This window comes from Myotis myotis, unplaced genomic scaffold (genome assembly GCF_014108235.1).
Source record: "Myotis myotis isolate mMyoMyo1 unplaced genomic scaffold, mMyoMyo1.p scaffold_m19_p_8, whole genome shotgun sequence".
Lineage (NCBI taxonomy): Eukaryota > Metazoa > Chordata > Mammalia > Chiroptera > Vespertilionidae > Myotis > Myotis myotis.
The window spans coordinates 32809931-32829662 of NW_023416390.1; the positions used below are offsets into that span (position 1 = coordinate 32809931).

Sequence of the window (19732 nt, forward strand, 5' to 3'; positions counted from 1 at the left end):
GCACTGTCCTGCAGAAATGAATGCAAGCCACATGCCCATTTTTAAGTTTCCTAATAGCCATGTTAAGAAAAGGGAAAAGACAATAGGGTGGTGAAGGTGTGGGGCGGGGGGCAGGGCAGGGGCAGGCTGGAGGGGGTCAATGGGGGGAAAAAAGAAAACATATGTAATACTTACGATTTAAAAAAAGGGGGAGGGGGACGAAACCAAATTTAATCATAGATTTTATTTAACCCAATAGCTCCAAGTCTTTATTGTTTCAACATGTAATCAATGTAAAAATTATTAATTCAGGCTAGCCATCTTTCACGTGCTTAAGGGCCACACATGGCCACTGGCAACTGTATTGGACAGCATGGGTTTTGGACGAATATAATCTCTTCCCTGGGCCAGACAGGCCAAAGCCAATCCGACAGGCTTCACCCTCCAGGAGTTTTCTGCAGAATGGATAATGGAACACATTGCTGTTAACTCAGAGCAGGTTGATAACTTGGGTTGATAACCTTCCTGGTTTCCTCTGAAGGTCTGTAGTGTCCAATGATGGGGACTTTGGCAGAGGAAGGATATGAATAATGGGCACTTTGAGAACGGAGGAAGTCACTTAGTAAATCATCCCAGGAGTCCACACCCCAATGGCACTGTTTAATGCAGCAGAGGCTGCAACTTAGGAGATAAAACACCTTCTTTTCCTTGAAAAATCACCCTTAAGAGAGAGTGACAATTTGCTGTGTGACCCCGGAGTCACTCGCCCCCTTGGCAGACCCTCCTGCATCAGACAGATGGCAATACACTTTGTATTCCCATCCGGGACCGCAACCGCCCCAGCTCCGTGTATCGCTTGTTTTTTTGCAGACTCAGAAAAAGCCCGCTGTTCTCTACAGTTTCTTGCTAGAAACCATGCCCTACATTAAAAGTAACTTGTCAAGGATCAGAATCGCTTCCTGCAACTTGGCAGGTGAGCGGGCAGATGTCTCCTGATGCAGGAGGGACCTTGAAGGCCATGGGGTCAGTCCTGGGTCTGGAGGGGATGGGGACAGGTGTCAGGTCCAGAGCTCCTGTCTCACCTTGCTGCCTACATGCCTGATTCTCAGGTGTCCTCAACAAACTCCTCAGACACCTGGTCAGGTAAAGCCAGGCCTCTCACTCACCTAATACCTATGTGATGAGCACTTCTCTGGCTATCACTTAGGGGTTATTATGAAGCAGATGTCTGAACATTATCTGAAAAAGCTGGACTTTGTGGCATTACGGAACTGTAAGTCGTGGAGACTCAACTGTAGGTGGGGAGCTTAGTGAAGTGCTGAGGGAGCAGCTTGCTGACCCTTGGTTGTGGGCTTTGTGGGGGTTGGGGGTTGTAACCAGGCACAGAGAGATGGATGGCCCTATGGAGGGCTTTCCAAGGAAGACAACTCTTTGAGGGGTGGTGTTGGGAGGAGGAGGGGGCACAATTGTTCTGGGCTTCTGCCCCCTCCCCCTTCACAAACATTAGTAAAATGCTTCCGCCCTGATCCAGGCGGCAATTGGGGTTCTGGGGATCCCACTGTCCCTTAGAGAAGGGAAGCCCTGAGAGATGGCTGATGTGTGTGAAGACAGCTCCACCTGCCTGTGGGCAAGAGCAGAGGGCAGGGGGCGCAGCCCAACTGCCAGGTCCTGACCCTCCCATTTGTGCTCTCAGCCCTCCAGGAGCTACAGTTGGACACAGATCCTGGGGTGCAGAGGGCAGCCCTGGAGACTCTCAAAATCTTGGATACCTGCAGTCGGCACCAGCTTTTGGCTTCCCCCAAAGGAATCTCCTAGGTGGCCCGAATGTGAAATGCAAACTGCCCACCCTGCCCATAGCAATGCAGACCACTTTGAATTTAGTTTGTAAGGAAAGCATTGTTCTGAGATAATCAGTGTCCCCTCCTTTCCACTGAAATAAACCTCCATTGCCACGTGGATGCAGACTCTTGGCTGTAAGGTGACGATATCCCAGAGTCAGGACAGCAGGGCAAAGGGAGAGGTCATTGTTTCTAGCAAGAAACTGTAGAGAACAGCAGCCCCAAGCATCAGAATCCACCTTTGTCTTCACTGGCATTTAGGTCCCATCCATGCTGATGGTGTCCACTGCCCATGGCTGTGCCAGGCAGAGAGCCGGGTTACTGTGCAGGCCCTGCCCCAGGGCCCCCACTCTTATAGGGAAAGAAGGCATCTACCAGCCAAATGTGACACACATTAGAGCAGCGGTCGCCAACCTTTCGGACCTCACGGACCACAGGTTGGCGACTGCTGCATTAGAGGGCACCATTCTGTACAGTTCATGGGTCCGTTATTGGCAGAGCTGTAAATTGGCTGAGATGCAAGCCCAGTCCCTTTTGCCTTACCTCCCTCTGCTAGATAATAGGACATCAAACCCTGAATTTCTAGGCTCTCTAGCAGCGAGGCCTGGCCAGAGACCTCAGCACAGGCCCACTGGTTGGGGTGAGCCAAGGCACGAGCAGATTGGGGCAAGAATGATAGTTTTCCTGGTAAGGAAGAAAGGTCTAGAACTGCAGGGGCCACTCCAGCCTTGTCTGAGCCAGTCAGCACCCCCTGCTAGTCCTCCTTACTGATTCACAGGGCTCTGGACTGAACATGTCTCCCCAACTTCACACATGGAAACCCTAACCTCAGTGCGAGCGCCCGAGATGGGGCCTTGATGATGGGATTAGTGCCTTTATGACAGCACCCGCTCTGTCTGCCATGTGAGGACACGGTGAGGAGGCGCCGCCTGCAATCCAGGAAGGGTCCTTATTGGAGCCCATGCTGGCACCTGGACCTCTGACGTCCAGCCTGAGAACCAGGAAATAAATTTCTGTTGTTTAAACCACCCAGCTGTAGTACTTTGTGATGCGGCCTGAGCTAATACACATAGGTCATGAGGTCCCAGGGCACAGATGTGGGGGGAAAAGGGTACACATTATTATGAGGACAGTGACAGCCTAGGGAAGACATCTAATCTTATCTGTAATATTTTATTTAAAATAAGAAATCCATAGCACATGGCAGCATAACAATTACTCAACCTGGGTTTGGTCACTGTGTTCTGAATACTTGAAATATTTTATTAACGAAGACATTCTGTTATCAACCGCTATCAACCGCTCCGATAAGAGTCAGATGTCATGGCTACCATGTGGCTACAAGAATACTTGGGGAACATCACAAGAATGCTTCACTACAGCATGCTTTCCTCTAAAAACACAGAAAATGACTTTGTCTGGGTGACTGTGCTCCAATGTGCTGCCTCCTCACGTGGAAGGTGCCAAGTCTCAGGTCCGAATTTTAAAAACTACGCAGCTGAATTTTCCTTCAGAGATCACAGTACCCAGAGCTTAAACTTGTATTTCAAAGCAAACAATTTCTCCCAGGAAATGGGAAGTATAAGAGATGTTGGCACATCCAAATTTAGCAAAGAAAACATGAGCAAAATAGCCCCAAAAGGATACCATTAATACTTTTCATTGAGCAACCTTATTCCAATAATTTCTATACCAAGAACCTGTCAGTCATGTCAATGAAACCAATTTCATTGAAATCTGCTTTGAAGGGGAGATAACTGAAGCAATTTCTAAGTCTTGAGAATTAAAAAAAACACGCACAAACACAAACAGAATAAAGGGGCAGTGGGACAATGCCCTAAAAAACTTGATTGTAGATTTTTAGCTTCGAGTTTTCTAACACAAAATCACTTATCTTCCATCCTGAAAGATGTGCTCTTTCCTCTAGGAAAAAAAAAAAAAGACAAAACGATCTCAGTAATATTCCACTAGCATTTTCAAAGCCAGTCACTAAAAGCTTATTTATTTCAACGTCTATATATATAAATATTAGTGTGTCCATTATAGAAAATGCCAAAATGCTCAATAAATACCCTAAGGCAGCGGTAGCCAACCAGTGGTTCGCGGAGCACTGGTGGTCAATTAGGTCCGAAAGGTTGGCAATCGCTGCCCTAAGGAATGTAAAGAAAAACAAACAAACCTCCCGAAACAACAACTAACAAAAACTAACATTAAGCCCTGAGGCAGAATGCAAACAGGTGGTTAAGTTGACAGTCTTGCTGTCAAATGCGGGTCCAGCAGTTATAAGACTGAAGCTGAACCCCCTATTTACTAAAAGAAAAGACAGACCTATCTAATCGAAAGGTTCGTGGGGGCTGAGGATGGCATGAAAAGGTTCACCGTGGCCTGGCGAACAGAGAGCATTCAGGCGTCAGCCATTACAATTCCTTCTGTATCCTCAGCTCACGGAGATTTGGTCCTTTTCCTCAAGAAATTTGTAATTTAGGGGAAGAAGGAGTCTGCCAGGAGCACATGGCTGGACACTGAAAGCCTCAGCCTCAGAGGACTCAGTCACGCTGCTGGTGGCCGGATCCGAAAAAGTCAAGTGGGCCTGGGGATTCCGAGCTTAAGGCCTCTGGGGCTCATTCAGGGAGGGGCGGTCATTTCTGCATCCACAGCGCCGTCCCACAGGTAGTCAGAGCACTGTAGGGTTTTGAAATATTTTTCGAGAAGGGGAGCCACAGGGGTCTGAACACTGAGAAGCACTAATGGGCAAAGGTAGGGACAGGCCTGGGGGGAGGGAGGGCGGTCTGAGGCGTGGCAGACGGTGACAAATCAGGTGGAGGGGTTCATCCCGAGAGGAAACACACTGTCCTCTGAAAAGAGGTCATAGGGCAAACAGGCAGAGATGGGAAAACAGAAAACAGCATATTTAGGGCAGAGAGGGTCCATCTGAATGACCGCTGATAGGCCCTCTATGGGTTGGGGTAGGAAGGGAAGAGGAAGCTTTTATATACGCCTGACCTGCCCGCACCACTAACACACAAAATCCCAAACCGCCAAGCCAAGAGTCAAGTCCCATCAGCTGGCCGCAGTGACGGGCAGGGACAGTAACATGGTCCAAACCCCGGCACACTGCGCGGCACGCTGGGAAACCTGGCCCTCCTGTGATAACACTCAACGACACAGGGACTTGTCCCACCCCCTCATCTTGTCTCTGGAGAAAATAAAATGGTGCAGCACATTAAACTTTAGCTAAGTGGTCTGCACAAACGACACTGCCGGAGGCGGGAGGGCACTGAGGTTACTGGCTGCCCTCTCGCAGCCCAGCACGTGTGAGATTCCGCACTGGCGGCTCTCAAGGGCCTGCTCCTCCTCCTACTAGGAAATCCAGAAGCAAAACAACGCCATGGTTTCCGGACCAATTTCTCCTTACAACAGCTCTTCTCTGAGTGTAAGACAGAGAGGGTGGAAATGACACGGTTGGACAAGGACGGATAGAGCATGCAAAGTGATGCATTCCGCTGGGAATCGTGTAGAACTTTCTCGGTAAGAATGCTTTTCAGCTCCACCTTGGCACATCTTACCATGAACATGTGCTTGATGTGAAGAAACAGAATTTGGGAGAAAGTTTAGAAAATGAACATGCACAGAAGAATACTGTTATCAAACAGCCACATTTGACAAAAACTCACCTTCCCTTTCCAGTCGGGGGAAGAGCAGACCTCTTCCCCTGGCCTCGGGATGGCCGGGTCCACCATGCGAGAGGGATCCTGGGACTCTGCCCACCTTCCACACACCTGAGGGTCTGATAAGCGGCGTCTTTTCGCGTGGGGCTGAGGCCCACAGCTGGCGGCCAGCTCGAACCACGGAGATGGATGGAGCTCAACTGTGGTCGAGTCCCGTGAACTTCTGATGCTCCGCTGCAGTGACGGTGACAATTTTCGGGGTCCCAGTAAGCCAGAGTCTGGATCTAATTTTTTAAAGAAGGCTTCTGTCTGATTCTGAACTTTCACACTTGCTTCATCTGGAGATGCTTCGGCACAAGAAGGCACCTTCGCCCGCTGAGGTGATTTTTGGCAATACTGCTGATGCAGCTGGTCAAATTTCTCCTTGATTCCATCGTAACGATCTCTTGCAGAGCCTAGAGGATGTACCCCGGGCACTGAAATAGCTTTGCTGAGTGCCACTGACTCCCTAAGTATTCCAAGAGGATTTTCTCGGAAAAGATCAGCTGGGGGGTCAGAGCAGCCTGGGCTCCATGTGGGGTCGGTCTTGGAAAATGATGCAGATGAATCACTTTGGGGCAGGCATCTTCCTGTGTCAATAGCCTGTTTGCCCAGGTTTTTAAAAGCCTCATTTAGACTCTTCACTTTTGCTTTGCTGAGAGGTCTACTTGGCCGGTGGGTTTCTAAGCCCTGGGGGCTCCTGGGGCTTGCTAGACCACTTCTGAGCACATCGACCCCAAAGGAGGAGCTGGGGAGGTAGGTCAGGCCTAGCTGCTTCCTGGGGCTTTGGCAATATTCCTGGTGAAGTTTCTTAAATTTGCTATCGAACGCCCTGTAATGATTCCCTCCCTGGCCCTGCAGCGTTCTTGATCTGGAAACTACTTTTACAGGAGAAATTAACCACTTTAATGTCATTAATCTATTTTCCCGATCAAGACGATGTGTTACACTAGAGTCCACATAAGTTAATGAAGACAACTTCCGGGGTGTTCCCTTAAGCTCCTTTGAGATTTGGAGTTTGTTTACTTCAGGAAAAGCTTTTTCCAATTTCAATCCTGCCTTCTGGCCAGAAAGATCTCGGAAGTTCTGGCTCTCTCTTAAAACCCCCACCTCTTTCACAGGCTCAGAGCAGGGCACGAGTGTCTCCTGGGAGTCCCTCCGTGCGTGCCTGCCGCCTCTGCAATATGTTCTGTTCATTCTGCTCTTGCACCCGTGTCTCCTCCGAGAGCCCCAGTTTCGAACAATGAAGGTTTTGGTGGAGATGACGCACGAGGGCTTTGAGCTGAGCAGCCGGCTCATCGAGTGCAGCATGCCCGCATACAGGTCACTGATGGTCACGTTGCAAATGTCACCAGCCACAAAGGACTGGCTGCTCAAGAAGCTGTGACCACTGGTCTCTTGCAATGAGACACTGTCATTTCTGGGCACTATGACCGTGTCTGGGGAGCAAAGGCGTGAAGATGCAGCTGGCTCAAAAGGACTGTCTTCAGAGACATGGCCACAGTATCCTGGAGAAAAGCACGCAGGTAAATGTGTGTACGTTACCACTTCAAACAATCTGTATGCAGAGATCATGGAACGGAAGGCTGGATCATGACCATAATGGTTTTTTTAATAAAGCAATACAAAAACAAAAGAAATATTACACATATTTGGGAATAGACTCTTCTTTCTACCTACGAAAATGAAATTTCTACGTTCCACCAACCTTCCCAAAAAGAGTCTCCTTTCCCCAGGGGACAGTTTTAGGAACATGGTTGCCTTTTCAAAGACTAACTGGGAACGAAAAAATAGTGACAGTTTGCCTACAGGGAGGGCAGAAGAAATGAGAGTCCTGAATACAGCTGTTCAGACAGCTCTGACTTTTGCACAATGTTACATGTTTTATATATTAAATAAATTTAAACCAACAAAGATGGGGATCACTCTGAATTAAATACAGACAGAAAAATGACCATAACTATCAAACTGATATCAAACTGATAACGAAAGAGAAAACAGAATCCAAACAACTTTGCACACAGTGTCCTGCATGCTCCCTCAGCCGGACACCACGGCCACAATGGGTGAAACCGCCCTGTGTCACTGTTCCATTGCTGGCTTGTGCCCAGTTTGCTGCTTTACGTAGAATTACCTGCTTTTAGGAGGCACTGTGAAGCATTCAGGGATGATATATATGGATGCAAATGAACATATACCGTGTGTGTGTGTGTGTGTGTGTGTGTGTGTGTGTGTGTGTGACTAGACAAATGTGACCCCAAAAAACTGACATGTGACAAAAGTTGATTGCTAAACACAGGAGAAGGATGTTTACGAATGAGTCCTACTTTTCCGGAGATTCAAAAAATTTCAAAATAGTAAGTTGAGATAAAGAGCTAATCAGCAATCAGCACGACAGAGTCGCAGAGGGAAAAAGCAGTTCATTTTAAACTCTTCATCTCCCTATGAAGTGCAGGGGTCTCTAACAGTTTTTGTTGATGAACCCCGCACAGTGGACGGGGATATGCCCAGCGTAAGGGGCTGTGTGGCTCTACCAACAGTGCCCGGGACACGGTTCATGCAGTTTGTCACTCACCATGGGCAGGCCTGGGAGGCGAGGCCAGCGAAGGGACCAGGGTCACACATGTGTCGTTTCCGTCTCCATGATCATACTGAAATCAAAGCGTGATTTTTAACAAAGGAGTTGTCAGATGTCGGGTCTGGGCCCACTAAGATGGTTCCCCCCAACACCAGGACCACTGGATGTGAGGAGACTGTACACCTGAGCCTGGCAGCAGCAGTGACAGGTGTGTGCCAGGATGACAGTAGCCACTTGGGCTTACAGCAGTGGTGGGAAGAAGTGTCTTAGTAAAACCAGGGACTTTGTCCAGGTGGCCTCTAGGATACCCTGGAGAGGCCACCACCTGCCAGGACCCCACCTGCTGCCACTTTAGGATAAAGGCAAAGGCATTTCCGGTGCACCCTCTAATTCAGTGCCCCCAGACACAGGTTTTCTCTGGTTAGCAAGCACATGAAGAAAATATACATGTTCCTGCTAAGTTTGCTGCCTTTGAGGTGAAGAATTTATTCTACACATGTAAGTAATATTGGTATTAAAATGTCCTTTTTATGCCCTGGCCGGTGGCTCAGTTGGTTGGAGCGTTATCCCATACATCAAAAGGCCACGGGTTCGATCCCTGTTCGGGGCTCAGATGGGAGGCAACCGATCAATGTTTCACACTCTCTCTCTCCCTCTCTCTTTCAAAATCAATAAACGTATCTTCAGGTATGGATTAAAACAAAAGTCCTTTATTTTATGAAAAGATATTGACAGGGCTCGGGAAACTACAGAGCTGGCATCCTTACATGGACCTGTACCTTCAGCATTTTTGCTCTTCCCAGGCAAAGCTCAGGAAATGGGCTACAATAGAACTCAGGGGGCACCAACCCTGGGACGGGGGCCACCTCTCACAGGGCTTAGAACCTGTTCACTCAAGGATAGGGCCCTACTGGATTTCTGAGCCACCCCAGGACACAGTGGGCAACAAAGGGCACACCTGCAAGCTTCCCTGACCACATGCCCTAGAGGACCCCAAGCGTTTACTCAAGAGAAGAAGTCTGCAAGCTTGTGAACGAAAGGGCTTGGAAATAATCACTCAAAATGCTCTTTACAGGCTCCGTAGAGAGAACACAAGCCTACACTATCCCTCAATACGTCTCTAGTCTGTGATCAATTACAGAGATACATACTGGGGAATGCATTTACCTCTGCACATCCTTTATCTTGTAGCAGTATGTCCACTTGGGTCAAGTATTTCCTTCTTAACTCATCTTTCAAAGGGCTCCAAGGCACTGCAGGCTGGTAAAAAAAGAGAAGTCAGCATTCTTAAGAGATTTTGGGGATGGATGAGCTCTTGGATTCTGAAACAAACTGGCCAACTCATTAATGCGCAAATCTTTAAATGAAGTTCCTCAAAGTCATCTTTCTACTTCCTGCTGGTACCAGGACAAAGGGGTCCAGCCCCTCTGGAAATCCACCTGACCAGGGATCCGACCTTAGGGAATTTACCAGTGGAACAACCCAAAAGTTAGAAGATAAAACATGCAGGGGTTTATGACAGCATTACTAGAGCAGAAAGAAAAGTAAGTAAAAACAATCTGAATATTCTTAGGTGAGTTCAGGATTCAGCTACTGAAACCGACCCCGATCTGTATGTTTTATAAGAAAAGAAGTTCAGTGTTCCAACCCAGGAGGCAGGAATGGTAGCCTCTCACCTGTCTCACACTGAAGACAGTGGGTCTCAATCTCCTCTCTCTGTGGCTGAGTGGGGTGAGGACGGGACTGGGGACGCAGATGTGGGTAACACAGACACGCATTACTCAGTGTCCCTACTGTGGGGCTGCCTACTTCCCGTCACTGCTGCCACCCCTCCACTATATTCACTAAGCACCGCGCTTCCCTCCTCGGGGTCATCACCTTATTCTAATTAGACGATCAAAGCCACACATGGGTGTATGAGCAAATCTATGCACAAAAAGAGCAATTTCAGAGGAAAAAAAAAGAGCGATTTCAGCGATTTCACGTGCCTGCAACGTTAGCATCTGACCCGGGCCAGGGAATATGCTCCATATTCTGTGTGTATTCTCGTCTATCCCAACTAAGTGGGAAGGTGAGAAGCAGATCCTATAAGGAGACGGTGGCTTCCAGGACCACTGGGGCATGCTGGGAGACAGACACAAAACAAGGGCCTGCCGGAGTATGTGACCTCATGACTCAATGGGCTTTAAGGGCTCACCTAGAAATATTCCCTAGAACACCATCCTATGACATTGCCTCTACGGAGGTAGAACTACTTAGGACACAACTTTCAGTATTGCATGTTCAATCAAGGCAAATGACATAGTGTGAACCACGGCTGTAATTTCTCTGTGTGCAGAGGGAACAACACCCAACATCTATGTACATTCAGTAAATCAGACTTGAACTTGAACTTGGTTTAGTGATGGCTGTCAAGTGATAGATTTGCTGCCTAGGGGAACTGAAAGGGGGACGAAAGACATAAAGGGTGAGATTAGTAAAGAGCAAGCCTCAGAAGAGGAAAGTACAGGTAAGAGGGTGTTGCACTTGCACCCCAAACCCTGACTCTGTCTCTTCATTACAAAAGGCGGATCTTACCATTAAGGCCCCAGCAGCCAGATCTTCCTGGTATAAAGTTGCATCAACATCACTGCTTTTTGAATCTAAAAGCAAAAAAAAAAGGAAATTTCAACCAGAATTTTTAAGAAAGCTTGTATTTTTTTTTCAAGGATGGTTTTTGTATCACTTGAGCATGTTCTACGGTAAAAATTCCAATAGCTTCAAGCGTGTTCCTCTAGTTGGGATGCAGCCATCTGCCACGGTTCCTGAGAATCAGTAATGCAGAGACCCCACCAGAACAGGGGCTGCCTGGAGCGGTGGAGACAGGGAAAAGCAGCTTTTATAGCATTTCTAGCTCTCTCAATGCCTGCTGATCCTAGAAGCCAAGTCCCTCTTGCCAGTGGAAAGTTTGTGGAAGTTAGCAGTTCATACCACTTAAGGGCAGACCTTAGGTCTTATTAAATTCTTGACATTAATTTTTTTGTAAAAAGTTAAAAAAATGAGGTGGGGATGAGGGGCATGTGTTCATTATTTTAGAATATTTGAGTACTGTTTATGTGTCAAGTAGCACAGTGCAAGGCAGCTCCTATGGGGAGCTAGGGAGGAAATAACAGGACACTTCAAGATGTTCTACCTTTTAAAATAGACCTTAGAAAAAGCCACAGTGAGGAATCTAGAGTTTAAATGCTGTAACAGGGACATGTCAGGCCCAGCCCCTCGAGACCTCAGGTTCTAGCCCAGGGCACACTCACCCTCTCCCAGGTCCTGTGTGTAGGGCACGGGCAGCTCGTCACCTCCAGCTGTGGCTTGCACGGTGCCATCTTTCCTGCCGACTATGTGCTCCGGGGAGCCCTCAAAGTTCAGAAAGTTAAAGACATGTTCGTTTCAGTCATAAGACATTTCAAAGCCACTGTAAAGTAACAAGCCTCCAGCCCTTCCATTCACATATGGGAGAACAGGGGGTTTCACAAAGTTTCTCTTCCAGCACATTCTGGGATCAAAGGCCACAACACTTCTAGTAGGTGGTCAAGGTTCCCCTTAGAAAGGAAACAAGCTTTCTTTCTCTAGCTGTGCCCATGGCAGCTACTTCAAAAGCCACTTGGATGGTGAGGGACGGAGCAGGCAAAGCGAGAAGCCAAGGCCCAAGCGAAAGGGCCTGACCTGGCCCTCGTATGGCAGCAAATGAAAAAACAACACGAAACAGGACAGCACTGTCACTACGTCGTCAGGAAGAACACAGAAGTTCAAGAGGCCCCTGGGGGACTTCGTGTGACCGCGGTGCTGTGAGGTCTACAACTCCTTTACAAGCTTTAGCCGGTGGAGTGGCCCTGCGAGCAGAACCAGGTGAAGACTTGCAAGATCAGGAGTGAGGATGTGGGGAGGCCCAGCCCTGTAGGGACAGCCCCGAGGCATCGTTGCTAAGGGCCGGGGTAACAGAATCCTGCCTGCTGGACTTGACAGAGTTATTTGTGGCTGCTGTGTCTGGAGGTGTGGCAGAACTTGGTTTGAGAATTATGGGGAAGTAGCCAATTCTCACCAAATCCTATCTACTGGCAGCTCTGGGGTCTACAAAGAGAACCCAAGCCTTGTGGTAGGACCCAACTGGCCTAAGTAAACAAGCCCACATCCCCAAGCAGCAATCTCAGGGAGGGCGTGTGGGCAGGGGTTGAGAATTTGGGTGTCTTTGAAAGGAGAAGGTAGATTTGGGCACAATCGCCCATGGCAATTCTAGGTTGTAGACATCTGAATTGTCATCACTGACTATGGCCAGCTGTCTAATTCCAGGAAGGGTTTAAAATTCTGTATACCCCAGGCAGGTGTGTGTGTGTGGGGGGGTATGTCTACACTTTAAGCAAAACCCTTAAATATCCAGATGAGAACATTTTTCCAACAGGACCACCAACCACTGGTCTGATTGGTAGGCATCATTATTATGTATAATTTAAAAAGCACATATCTGTCGACCTCCATGGCGGCCTGCCCCTTACAACACAGAACTGAGAACCTGTGACACAGACCACGTGTCTAGCAAAGCCTAAAGTGTGCTGATCCTGATTTGCAATAAAGGAAGGTGTGAACAGCTAAAATACCTATCGACAAGAGAGCAGTTTTAATGGAACAGAAGTGTTCACAATATATATTAAGTGGGGGGAAAAGGGGTAGAAATATGTATACTTAAAAACATGTGTATTATAAAGAGGAATCATGTTATACTTAAGTATTATCTAGAGAAATCAGGCCAATTTTAAGTACACAGTTATATGTATTTCTAACAGTTCTACAATTAAATGTATTATGAGTGTTATTAAAGTAATTAATCAGGGAGAAATCTGACTTCTGAATTGCTGTTAATGGCTTTGGAAACCTAACACTAAGGTTTTCATTCTGAGCACAGGATCCTCAGCCGAGAAGCGGTGATTAAGAAACATCAGACATCCTTGCAAATGTTACTATCGTGGAAGACTGAGTAGCAGGAAGGCAGCTGAATTGGCACTTTCCATGGACATAGCGTGGGCAGAGCTGCAGTGTCCACGGATGAACTCGGGGAAGACAAACCAACCACAGCTGGACTTTGAAAGATGGCACAACGTGGGAGGAAAGAATCGTGACGCTGCCCACGGCATCCTCTCCCTACTCTCTCTCCGCCCCTTTCAGAAGAAGCAAGGAGGCATTTTTCTTTCCTAGAAGGACATGGACTTGGTCTTTTCTGTAAGAACCCAACTAGCAAGCTCACAACTGTGGCTGACGTGTGGGGCTGGGAGAGGTCTTTCCGGCTGGCCCAGCTGTGCATGTGGGGGTCCAGGTGTCAGCCTATGGTAGAGGAGACACCAGGGGACAGAAGGGCTTAAGCCCTCCTTGAACTTGACAAGCAACAGAAGAAATGCTTCTCAGTAAGTTCTTAAAAACAGGAAAATAGGGTTTCTATTTTCCATGGAAGGGCCCTGCGGTGGCTGCTGGTACTGTTACAGCTCACCCATCCTTTATTCGCATCAATACCCCTCCACGGCAGGGGCGGTGGCAATAACATGCGACATTAAATACCTGGATTTGTCCTTTGCTTTTCTCCTTTTCTAGTCTTCCACCCCAAATTCTCAATCCTCGAGAAAAGAAATGAAATAAAATTACCACTTAAGTAATTCTGAACATGGAGTTTCTGTTTAATCTGCACTCAAAGAAAACCAAATGACAGGCTAAAGAAAAGCATAATATTAAAATAAAACCAAGCCATATTTCCGATCCTCTGTTGCTCTTCATCTTTGTGAAGTTGAAGGTTTTCTTTTTTTAAAACCAAGATTAGACAAATATTTGTTGTTAATGAAAATCTCTACCTAGTGTCGGGAACCCCAGGAATCAGCGTTTTAACAAGCTCTCCAGATGGTCTTCTGCATGCTAACGTGTGACTGCTATCAAGGTATTTAGGTGCTTCAACTGCTGTTCTCATCAAAATGGGAATCGGAAATGAGTTTTCGCTGGTGAAATCAGTGGTATTGGAGATACATGAACTGGCAAAATATTCCAGGCACGGCCCATTCTTACTGAAGCCTGTAGGAATGATTCCTACAGAGCCCTGTGTCCTGCCCAGGATACCTTACCTCTGCTTGTGCCAACTTTCACCCAAGGTATGGCTGGGAAGGTAAAGAGATGGGACTTCCTTTAAGAGCAGGTCTTGTGAACCTTTTTGCGCCTGACTTACCCAACACATGGCAGAACTGGATCTGAGGCTGGCTTTCATTAGTAAGAACGAGTTGGTAAGGCTGAATGGGAGGAACTGACATCACCCAGTGCAAATTTTCTCAGCTATTTACCAAAGAGAACCCATGGAAAGTAAGTTTGCACCAACTATTAAACAGCTAACCGTAAATATTGAGAAGGGGGGGTCGGGGATTCCGTACCCTGGGGCGTCTCGTAGGTCAGCGTGGACATTTGCACCACCGGGGCATCCTGGAAGGGTTGGTTGTACTGCAGGAGAGCAAGGGGCATCACGTCGGGTTCCAGGGAGCCAGGAGCCCCTGACCTGGGCGGAGGAGAGCCCCCCCCCCCCCACTCCTTCCCCGGCCCCTGGACCTCCAAGCCTGCCCGCACCCCTAAACCGGCCTTCTCCCCCCTACCCCTGGCCCCTAAAGCCCACCTCCTCTCCCCTGGCCCCGCTCTTAAAGTCCCCCACCTTGCCCCTAGCCCCCGGCTCCCAAAACCCGCCTCCTCTCCCCTAGTCCCCCGCCCCTAAAGCCCGCCTACCTCCCCTAACACCCAGCCCCAAACTCCACGTCCCCTCCCCGCTGCTTCCCTCCTCACCCCAGCCCCCAACCCTGTCTTCCCCTACTTCTCCAGCCCCGCGCCCCTCCCAGCGGGCCGGTGGGGCACCGACCTTCTCCAGCAGCTGCTGCATGTGCCTCTGGAAGCGGTGGCGGCTTTTCTTGAGCTTCTGCATCAGCACGTCATCCCCTGAGACCTCGACCTCCATGGCGCACGGAGACCCAAACCAGGATTCCTGCAGGAAATCGTCCCGGGAGCCTTTCCCCGCGTCCAGGTTCAAATAGAGACCCCGCCCTTCCGGCCCGCCCCTCCGGTTTCCCATTGGCTAGCGTGGAGAGGCTGGGCGCTGATTGGGCCTTTCAAACACGGTAACTGAGCTTTTGCCCGGCCAATCGCGCCCGAGTTTCCGCATCCTCGGGGCTCCGAGGTGTTGGGGGGAGGGTGCGCGAGGCGAGCGCGCAGTAACGGCGCGGTTGTCCCTCGGGCTGCTCGCGTCCCTGGTCATCAGCAGCGCCGCGCGGGAACCCTGCGAAGTGCGTATAATTCCCCCCGTTGTGCACCTGGTGGCAGCCCCCTCACCCACAGGCCTCCCTGGGCCTTGGCTCCCTCGCGCTGTCGCGAGAGCCAGGACCAAGGAAGAGAACACCCTCCCCCCCAAATGACGAATACAAAAGGAGGCAGGCATTTAGAAAGAAGTACCGTACGCCTCACAGATTCCAGTGATGATTATTTTTCTTTATTTAAGTTCTTTATTGTTTAAAGTATTACCTGAGTCTCCTTTCCCCCTCGTCCCCATTGACCTCTCCCGGGGCTCCCACCCCCAACCACATGCCCTCTCTCCCCTACTGTCTGTGTCCATTGGTTATCTGCCCCTCCCCCCCCCCCCCCCCCCCTTACCTCATAGGTTGGACAGTCTGTTCCATACTTCTATGTCTCTGGTTTTATTTTTGTTCATCAGTTTATGTTGCTCATTATATTCCACAAATGAGTGAGATCATGTGATATTTATCTTTCTCTGACTGGCTTATTTTGCTTAGCTCAATGCTCTCCAGGGCCATTCATGCTGCTGCAAATGATAAGAGTTCCTCCTTTTTTTACAGCAGAGTCATATTGCATTGTGTAGATGTACCACAGTTTTCTAATCCATTCATCTGCTGATGGGCACTTAGGCTGTTTCCAAATCTTAGCTATTGTAAATTGTGCTGCTATGAACATAGGGGTGCATATATCCTTTCTGATTGGTGTTTCTGGTTTCTTGGGATATATTCCTAGAAGTGGGATTATTGAGTCAAATGGAAGTTCCATTTTTAAATTTTTGAGGAAACTCCATACTGTCTTCCACAGTGGCTGCACCAGTCCGCATTCTCAAGCAGTGCATGAGGGTTCCCTTTTCTCCACATCCTCTCCAGCACGTGTCGTTTGTTGATGACAGCCATTCTGACAGGTGTGAGGTGGTACCTCATTGTTGTTTTGATTTGCATCTCTCGGATGATTAGTGACTTTGAGCATGTTTTCATATGTCTCTTGGTCTTCTGTATGCCCTATTTCGAAAAGTGTCTATTTAGGGCCTTTGCCCATTTTTGATTGGATTATTTATCTTCCTTTTGTTAAGTTGGATGAGTTCCTTGTAAATTTTGGAGATTAAACCCTTATTGGAGATAACATTGGCAAGTATGTTCTCCCAAGCAGTGGGCTTTCTTGTTGTTTTGTTGATGGTTTCTTTTGCTGTGCAGAAGCTTTTTATTTTGATGTAGTCCCATTTGTTCATTTTCTCCTAGTTTCCATTGTCCTAGGAGCTGTTTCAGTAAAGATATTGCTATGACATATGTCTGATATTTTGCTGCCTATGAATTCTTCTAAGATTTTTATGGTTTCCCGTCTTAGTTTAAGTCCTTTATCCATTTTGAGTTTATGTTTGTGTATGGTGTAAGTTGGTGGTCTAGTTTCATTTTTTTGAATGTATCTGTCCAATTTTCCCAAAACCATTTATTGAAGAGACTATCTTGACTTCATTGTATGCTCTTGCCTCCTTTGTCAAATATTAATTGAGCATAATGGCTTGGGTAGATTTCTGGGTTCTCTGTTCAGTTCTATTGGTCTATATGTCTGTTCTTGTGCCAGTACCAGGCAGTTTTGAGGATAGTGGCTTTATAATATAGCTTGATAGCTGGTACTGTGATCCCTCCAACTTTGTTCTTCTTCTCAAGATTGCTGCAGCTATTCAGGGTCTTTTTTTATTCCAGATGAATATTTGGAGAGTTTGTTCTAGATCTTTGAAATATGCCATTGGTATTTTAATGGAGATTAAATTGAATCTATAGATTGCTTTGGGTAGTATGGACATTAAACATATTTTTAACCTCCTAGCATGCCATTTTAGTTCATATTTTTTATTGCATACTTGGCCTCTTCATTGATATTAATTTTGTAGTATTTTCTCTTAAGTATAGAAAGATAATTGTCTTTCCTCGATTATGGTTGACCAAATTCCATGCATATTTTAGAAAAGTTGTATTCTGCTTCGTAACTCAGTCAAATTCATGTGTTTATCCTGATACAATTACCATAGCATGTGATAGGGGGATCTTCACCTCCCCAAAGCTTGCTCCCCAATCCGATCATGCCAGCCAGCAGAAATGAGGGGAGAAGCGGCGAGTGAGGACTTCAGGGCTCACATAGTGTAAGTGGCCAGGAAAAGCGTTATGATGGACACAGATGTGCTGCCCAGATCCACCTTCAAGATGCCCCTGCTGCTGGGAGGGTTGCCTGCAGGTGCCCTCCCAGGTCCAGAGAGGTAGGTCTGCAGCCCCTGAGCTCCCTTTGGAAGCCTCGCAGGCAACCTATCCAACCTGTCCAATCTCAGTTCTCTCCTTCCCTTCCACGGGTGTCTGACCGAAGGGCACTCTCTAATAAACATTCTACACACGAACTCTGTCCCATTCTGCAGCCTGGAGAATCTGACCTGGCTGCAGGTGCCACAGAATCTACACATTCAGTTTGTAGCTTTTTCAGTTTTCACACAAAAGCTGAGGTACTTTTCCTCCTCCCTCCTAGAAAGTGTTGAGAAATTGAACATGCTGGTCCTTCCGCCCTGTCTGCACACTCAAGTTAGTTTTCAAATGTTTAAGTGTCACATTTAGAGACTTGAGGCCTTGGATACCATTTTATTTTTCTTCTCTTTTAAGGCTTGGAAAACTTTCTCTTCTGTGACTAAAAAGCGTGATTGTGACACTTTTTAAAAAAATATATTTTGCCGAAACCGGTTTGGCTCAGTGGATAGAGCGTCGGCCTGCGGACTCAAGGGTCCCGGGTTCGATTCCGGTCAAGGGCATGTACCTTGGTTGCGGGCACATCCCCAGTAGGGGGTGTGCAGGAGGCAGCTGATCGATGTTTCTCTCTCATCGATGTTTCTAACTCTCTATCCCTCTCCCTTCCTCTCTGTAAAAAAATCAATAAAATATATATATATATTTTTAAATATATTTTTATTGATTTTTAAATATATTTAAAATCAATTTTTATTGTTTTTTAAAATATATTTAAAATATATATATATATATTATTGATTTTTTTTACAGAGAGGAAGGGAGAGGGATAGAGAGTTAGAAACATCGATGAGAGAGAAGCATCGATTAGCTGCCTCCTGCACACCCCCTACTGGGGATGTGCCCGCAACCCAGGTACATGCCCTTGACCGGAATCGAACCTGGGACCCTCAGTCCGCAGGCCAACTCTCTATCCATTGAGCCAAACTGGTCAGGGCGATTGTGACACTTTTGAAAATGGGCCTCTCTTAGGTCCTGGTCCTTACTCCTGGGAAACCACACCCAGGCTCCAAGGCTTCTCTGTCTGTCCAAGGATCTGCTCTGTCCCAGGGGCTCAGGGGCAGATTGAGAAGAAACATTTCTCAATCTCAAGTTCATGTCTTAAATGAAAGGTCCGAAAACGTACCTGCTTTGGCCAATCCTCTAAACTAGCCAAAACAGGTGCATTGGCCCTTGTCCTCAAACTTGGTCTCCCAGTCCCCTCTGACTGGCTTTCCTTAACCCCTGGCCCAAAGTGGTGGCCCATGAAGGAAGAAGTCCTGCAGGATGCTCCTAACTTTACACTATTCCCTAAGATCTGACCTCTCCCCTCCCTCACACATACCTTAGCAACCTCAACCTGTGACCCAGACTCACTACCAAACTCCTTCCCCACCTCCCCCAAACCCATGTAATAGGGAAGGATCACAAGTCAGCTCCTTCCCTGGCAATGGAAGAGGCTGGGTGCAGCACCTTGGGGTCTCACGGGTTTCCGTAACCTTCAGGGATGAGGGGGTGCTCAGCCCTGCTGCAGAAGCTCCACTTCTGGCTGCACCTGCACAGCGCCCTCTGCTGACTTGGCCAGAATTTTCAACCATCAATGTGCTGTTTAAAATTATGTACAAAGGAAAAAATTCTCACTGGAATTATTGTCTCCTCTCATAAAATGTGTCAGAATTTTATAAAATTTTATACAATAAATGGGGATTTGACTGGGTGGTGAACACACAGGGCAATATACAGATCACATATCATATAAATGTGTATATGAAACCTATATGACCCTATTAACCAATGTCACCCCAATAAATTTAGTAGAACTTTTAAAATGAAGATGTATTCTGCATAGAGTTGCCATGCACATAATTCTATGTTGGAAAGGTGTGGCAATGTCATCACCTGCCTGTGGCTGAATAAGCACAGCTTTTGGATGGTCCCAGCATTGGCATAGAAACTGCTATGTGACAGGGAAACATCGCTCTGAGATGAATTATCAACCACAAGCATCAATCCCACCAAATAAAGGGCTCAACT

At 47.5% G+C, this 19732-nt stretch overlaps 2 protein-coding genes across 2 annotated transcripts in view; one reads left to right on the forward strand and one right to left on the reverse strand.

Moving 5' to 3' along the window:
• Positions 1–1814, forward strand: part of MROH2A (maestro heat like repeat family member 2A) — a 42905-nt gene extending 41091 nt beyond the window's left edge. Inside the window, exons 39-41 of the mRNA XM_036320291.1 lie at positions 850–952; positions 1187–1252; positions 1673–1814. Of these exons, the coding sequence (XP_036176184.1) occupies positions 850–952; positions 1187–1252; positions 1673–1794 (291 nt within the window). The 3' untranslated portion in view covers positions 1795–1814. The remainder of the gene's footprint in view (positions 1–849; positions 953–1186; positions 1253–1672) is intronic.
• On the reverse strand, positions 207–15434 carry LOC118661834 (Holliday junction recognition protein). Its single transcript, XM_036320290.1, has 9 exons — positions 15007–15434; positions 14534–14600; positions 13683–13738; positions 11393–11492; positions 10680–10744; positions 9270–9362; positions 8100–8175; positions 5492–7032; positions 207–3740 (listed from the first exon to the last, which is right to left on the reverse strand). The coding sequence occupies exons 1-9, from the start codon at positions 15214–15216 to the stop codon at positions 3708–3710; spliced, it is 2241 nt and encodes a 746-aa protein (XP_036176183.1). The 5' UTR covers positions 15217–15434; the 3' UTR covers positions 207–3707.
• Between the last annotated feature and the right edge of the window lie 4298 nt (positions 15435–19732).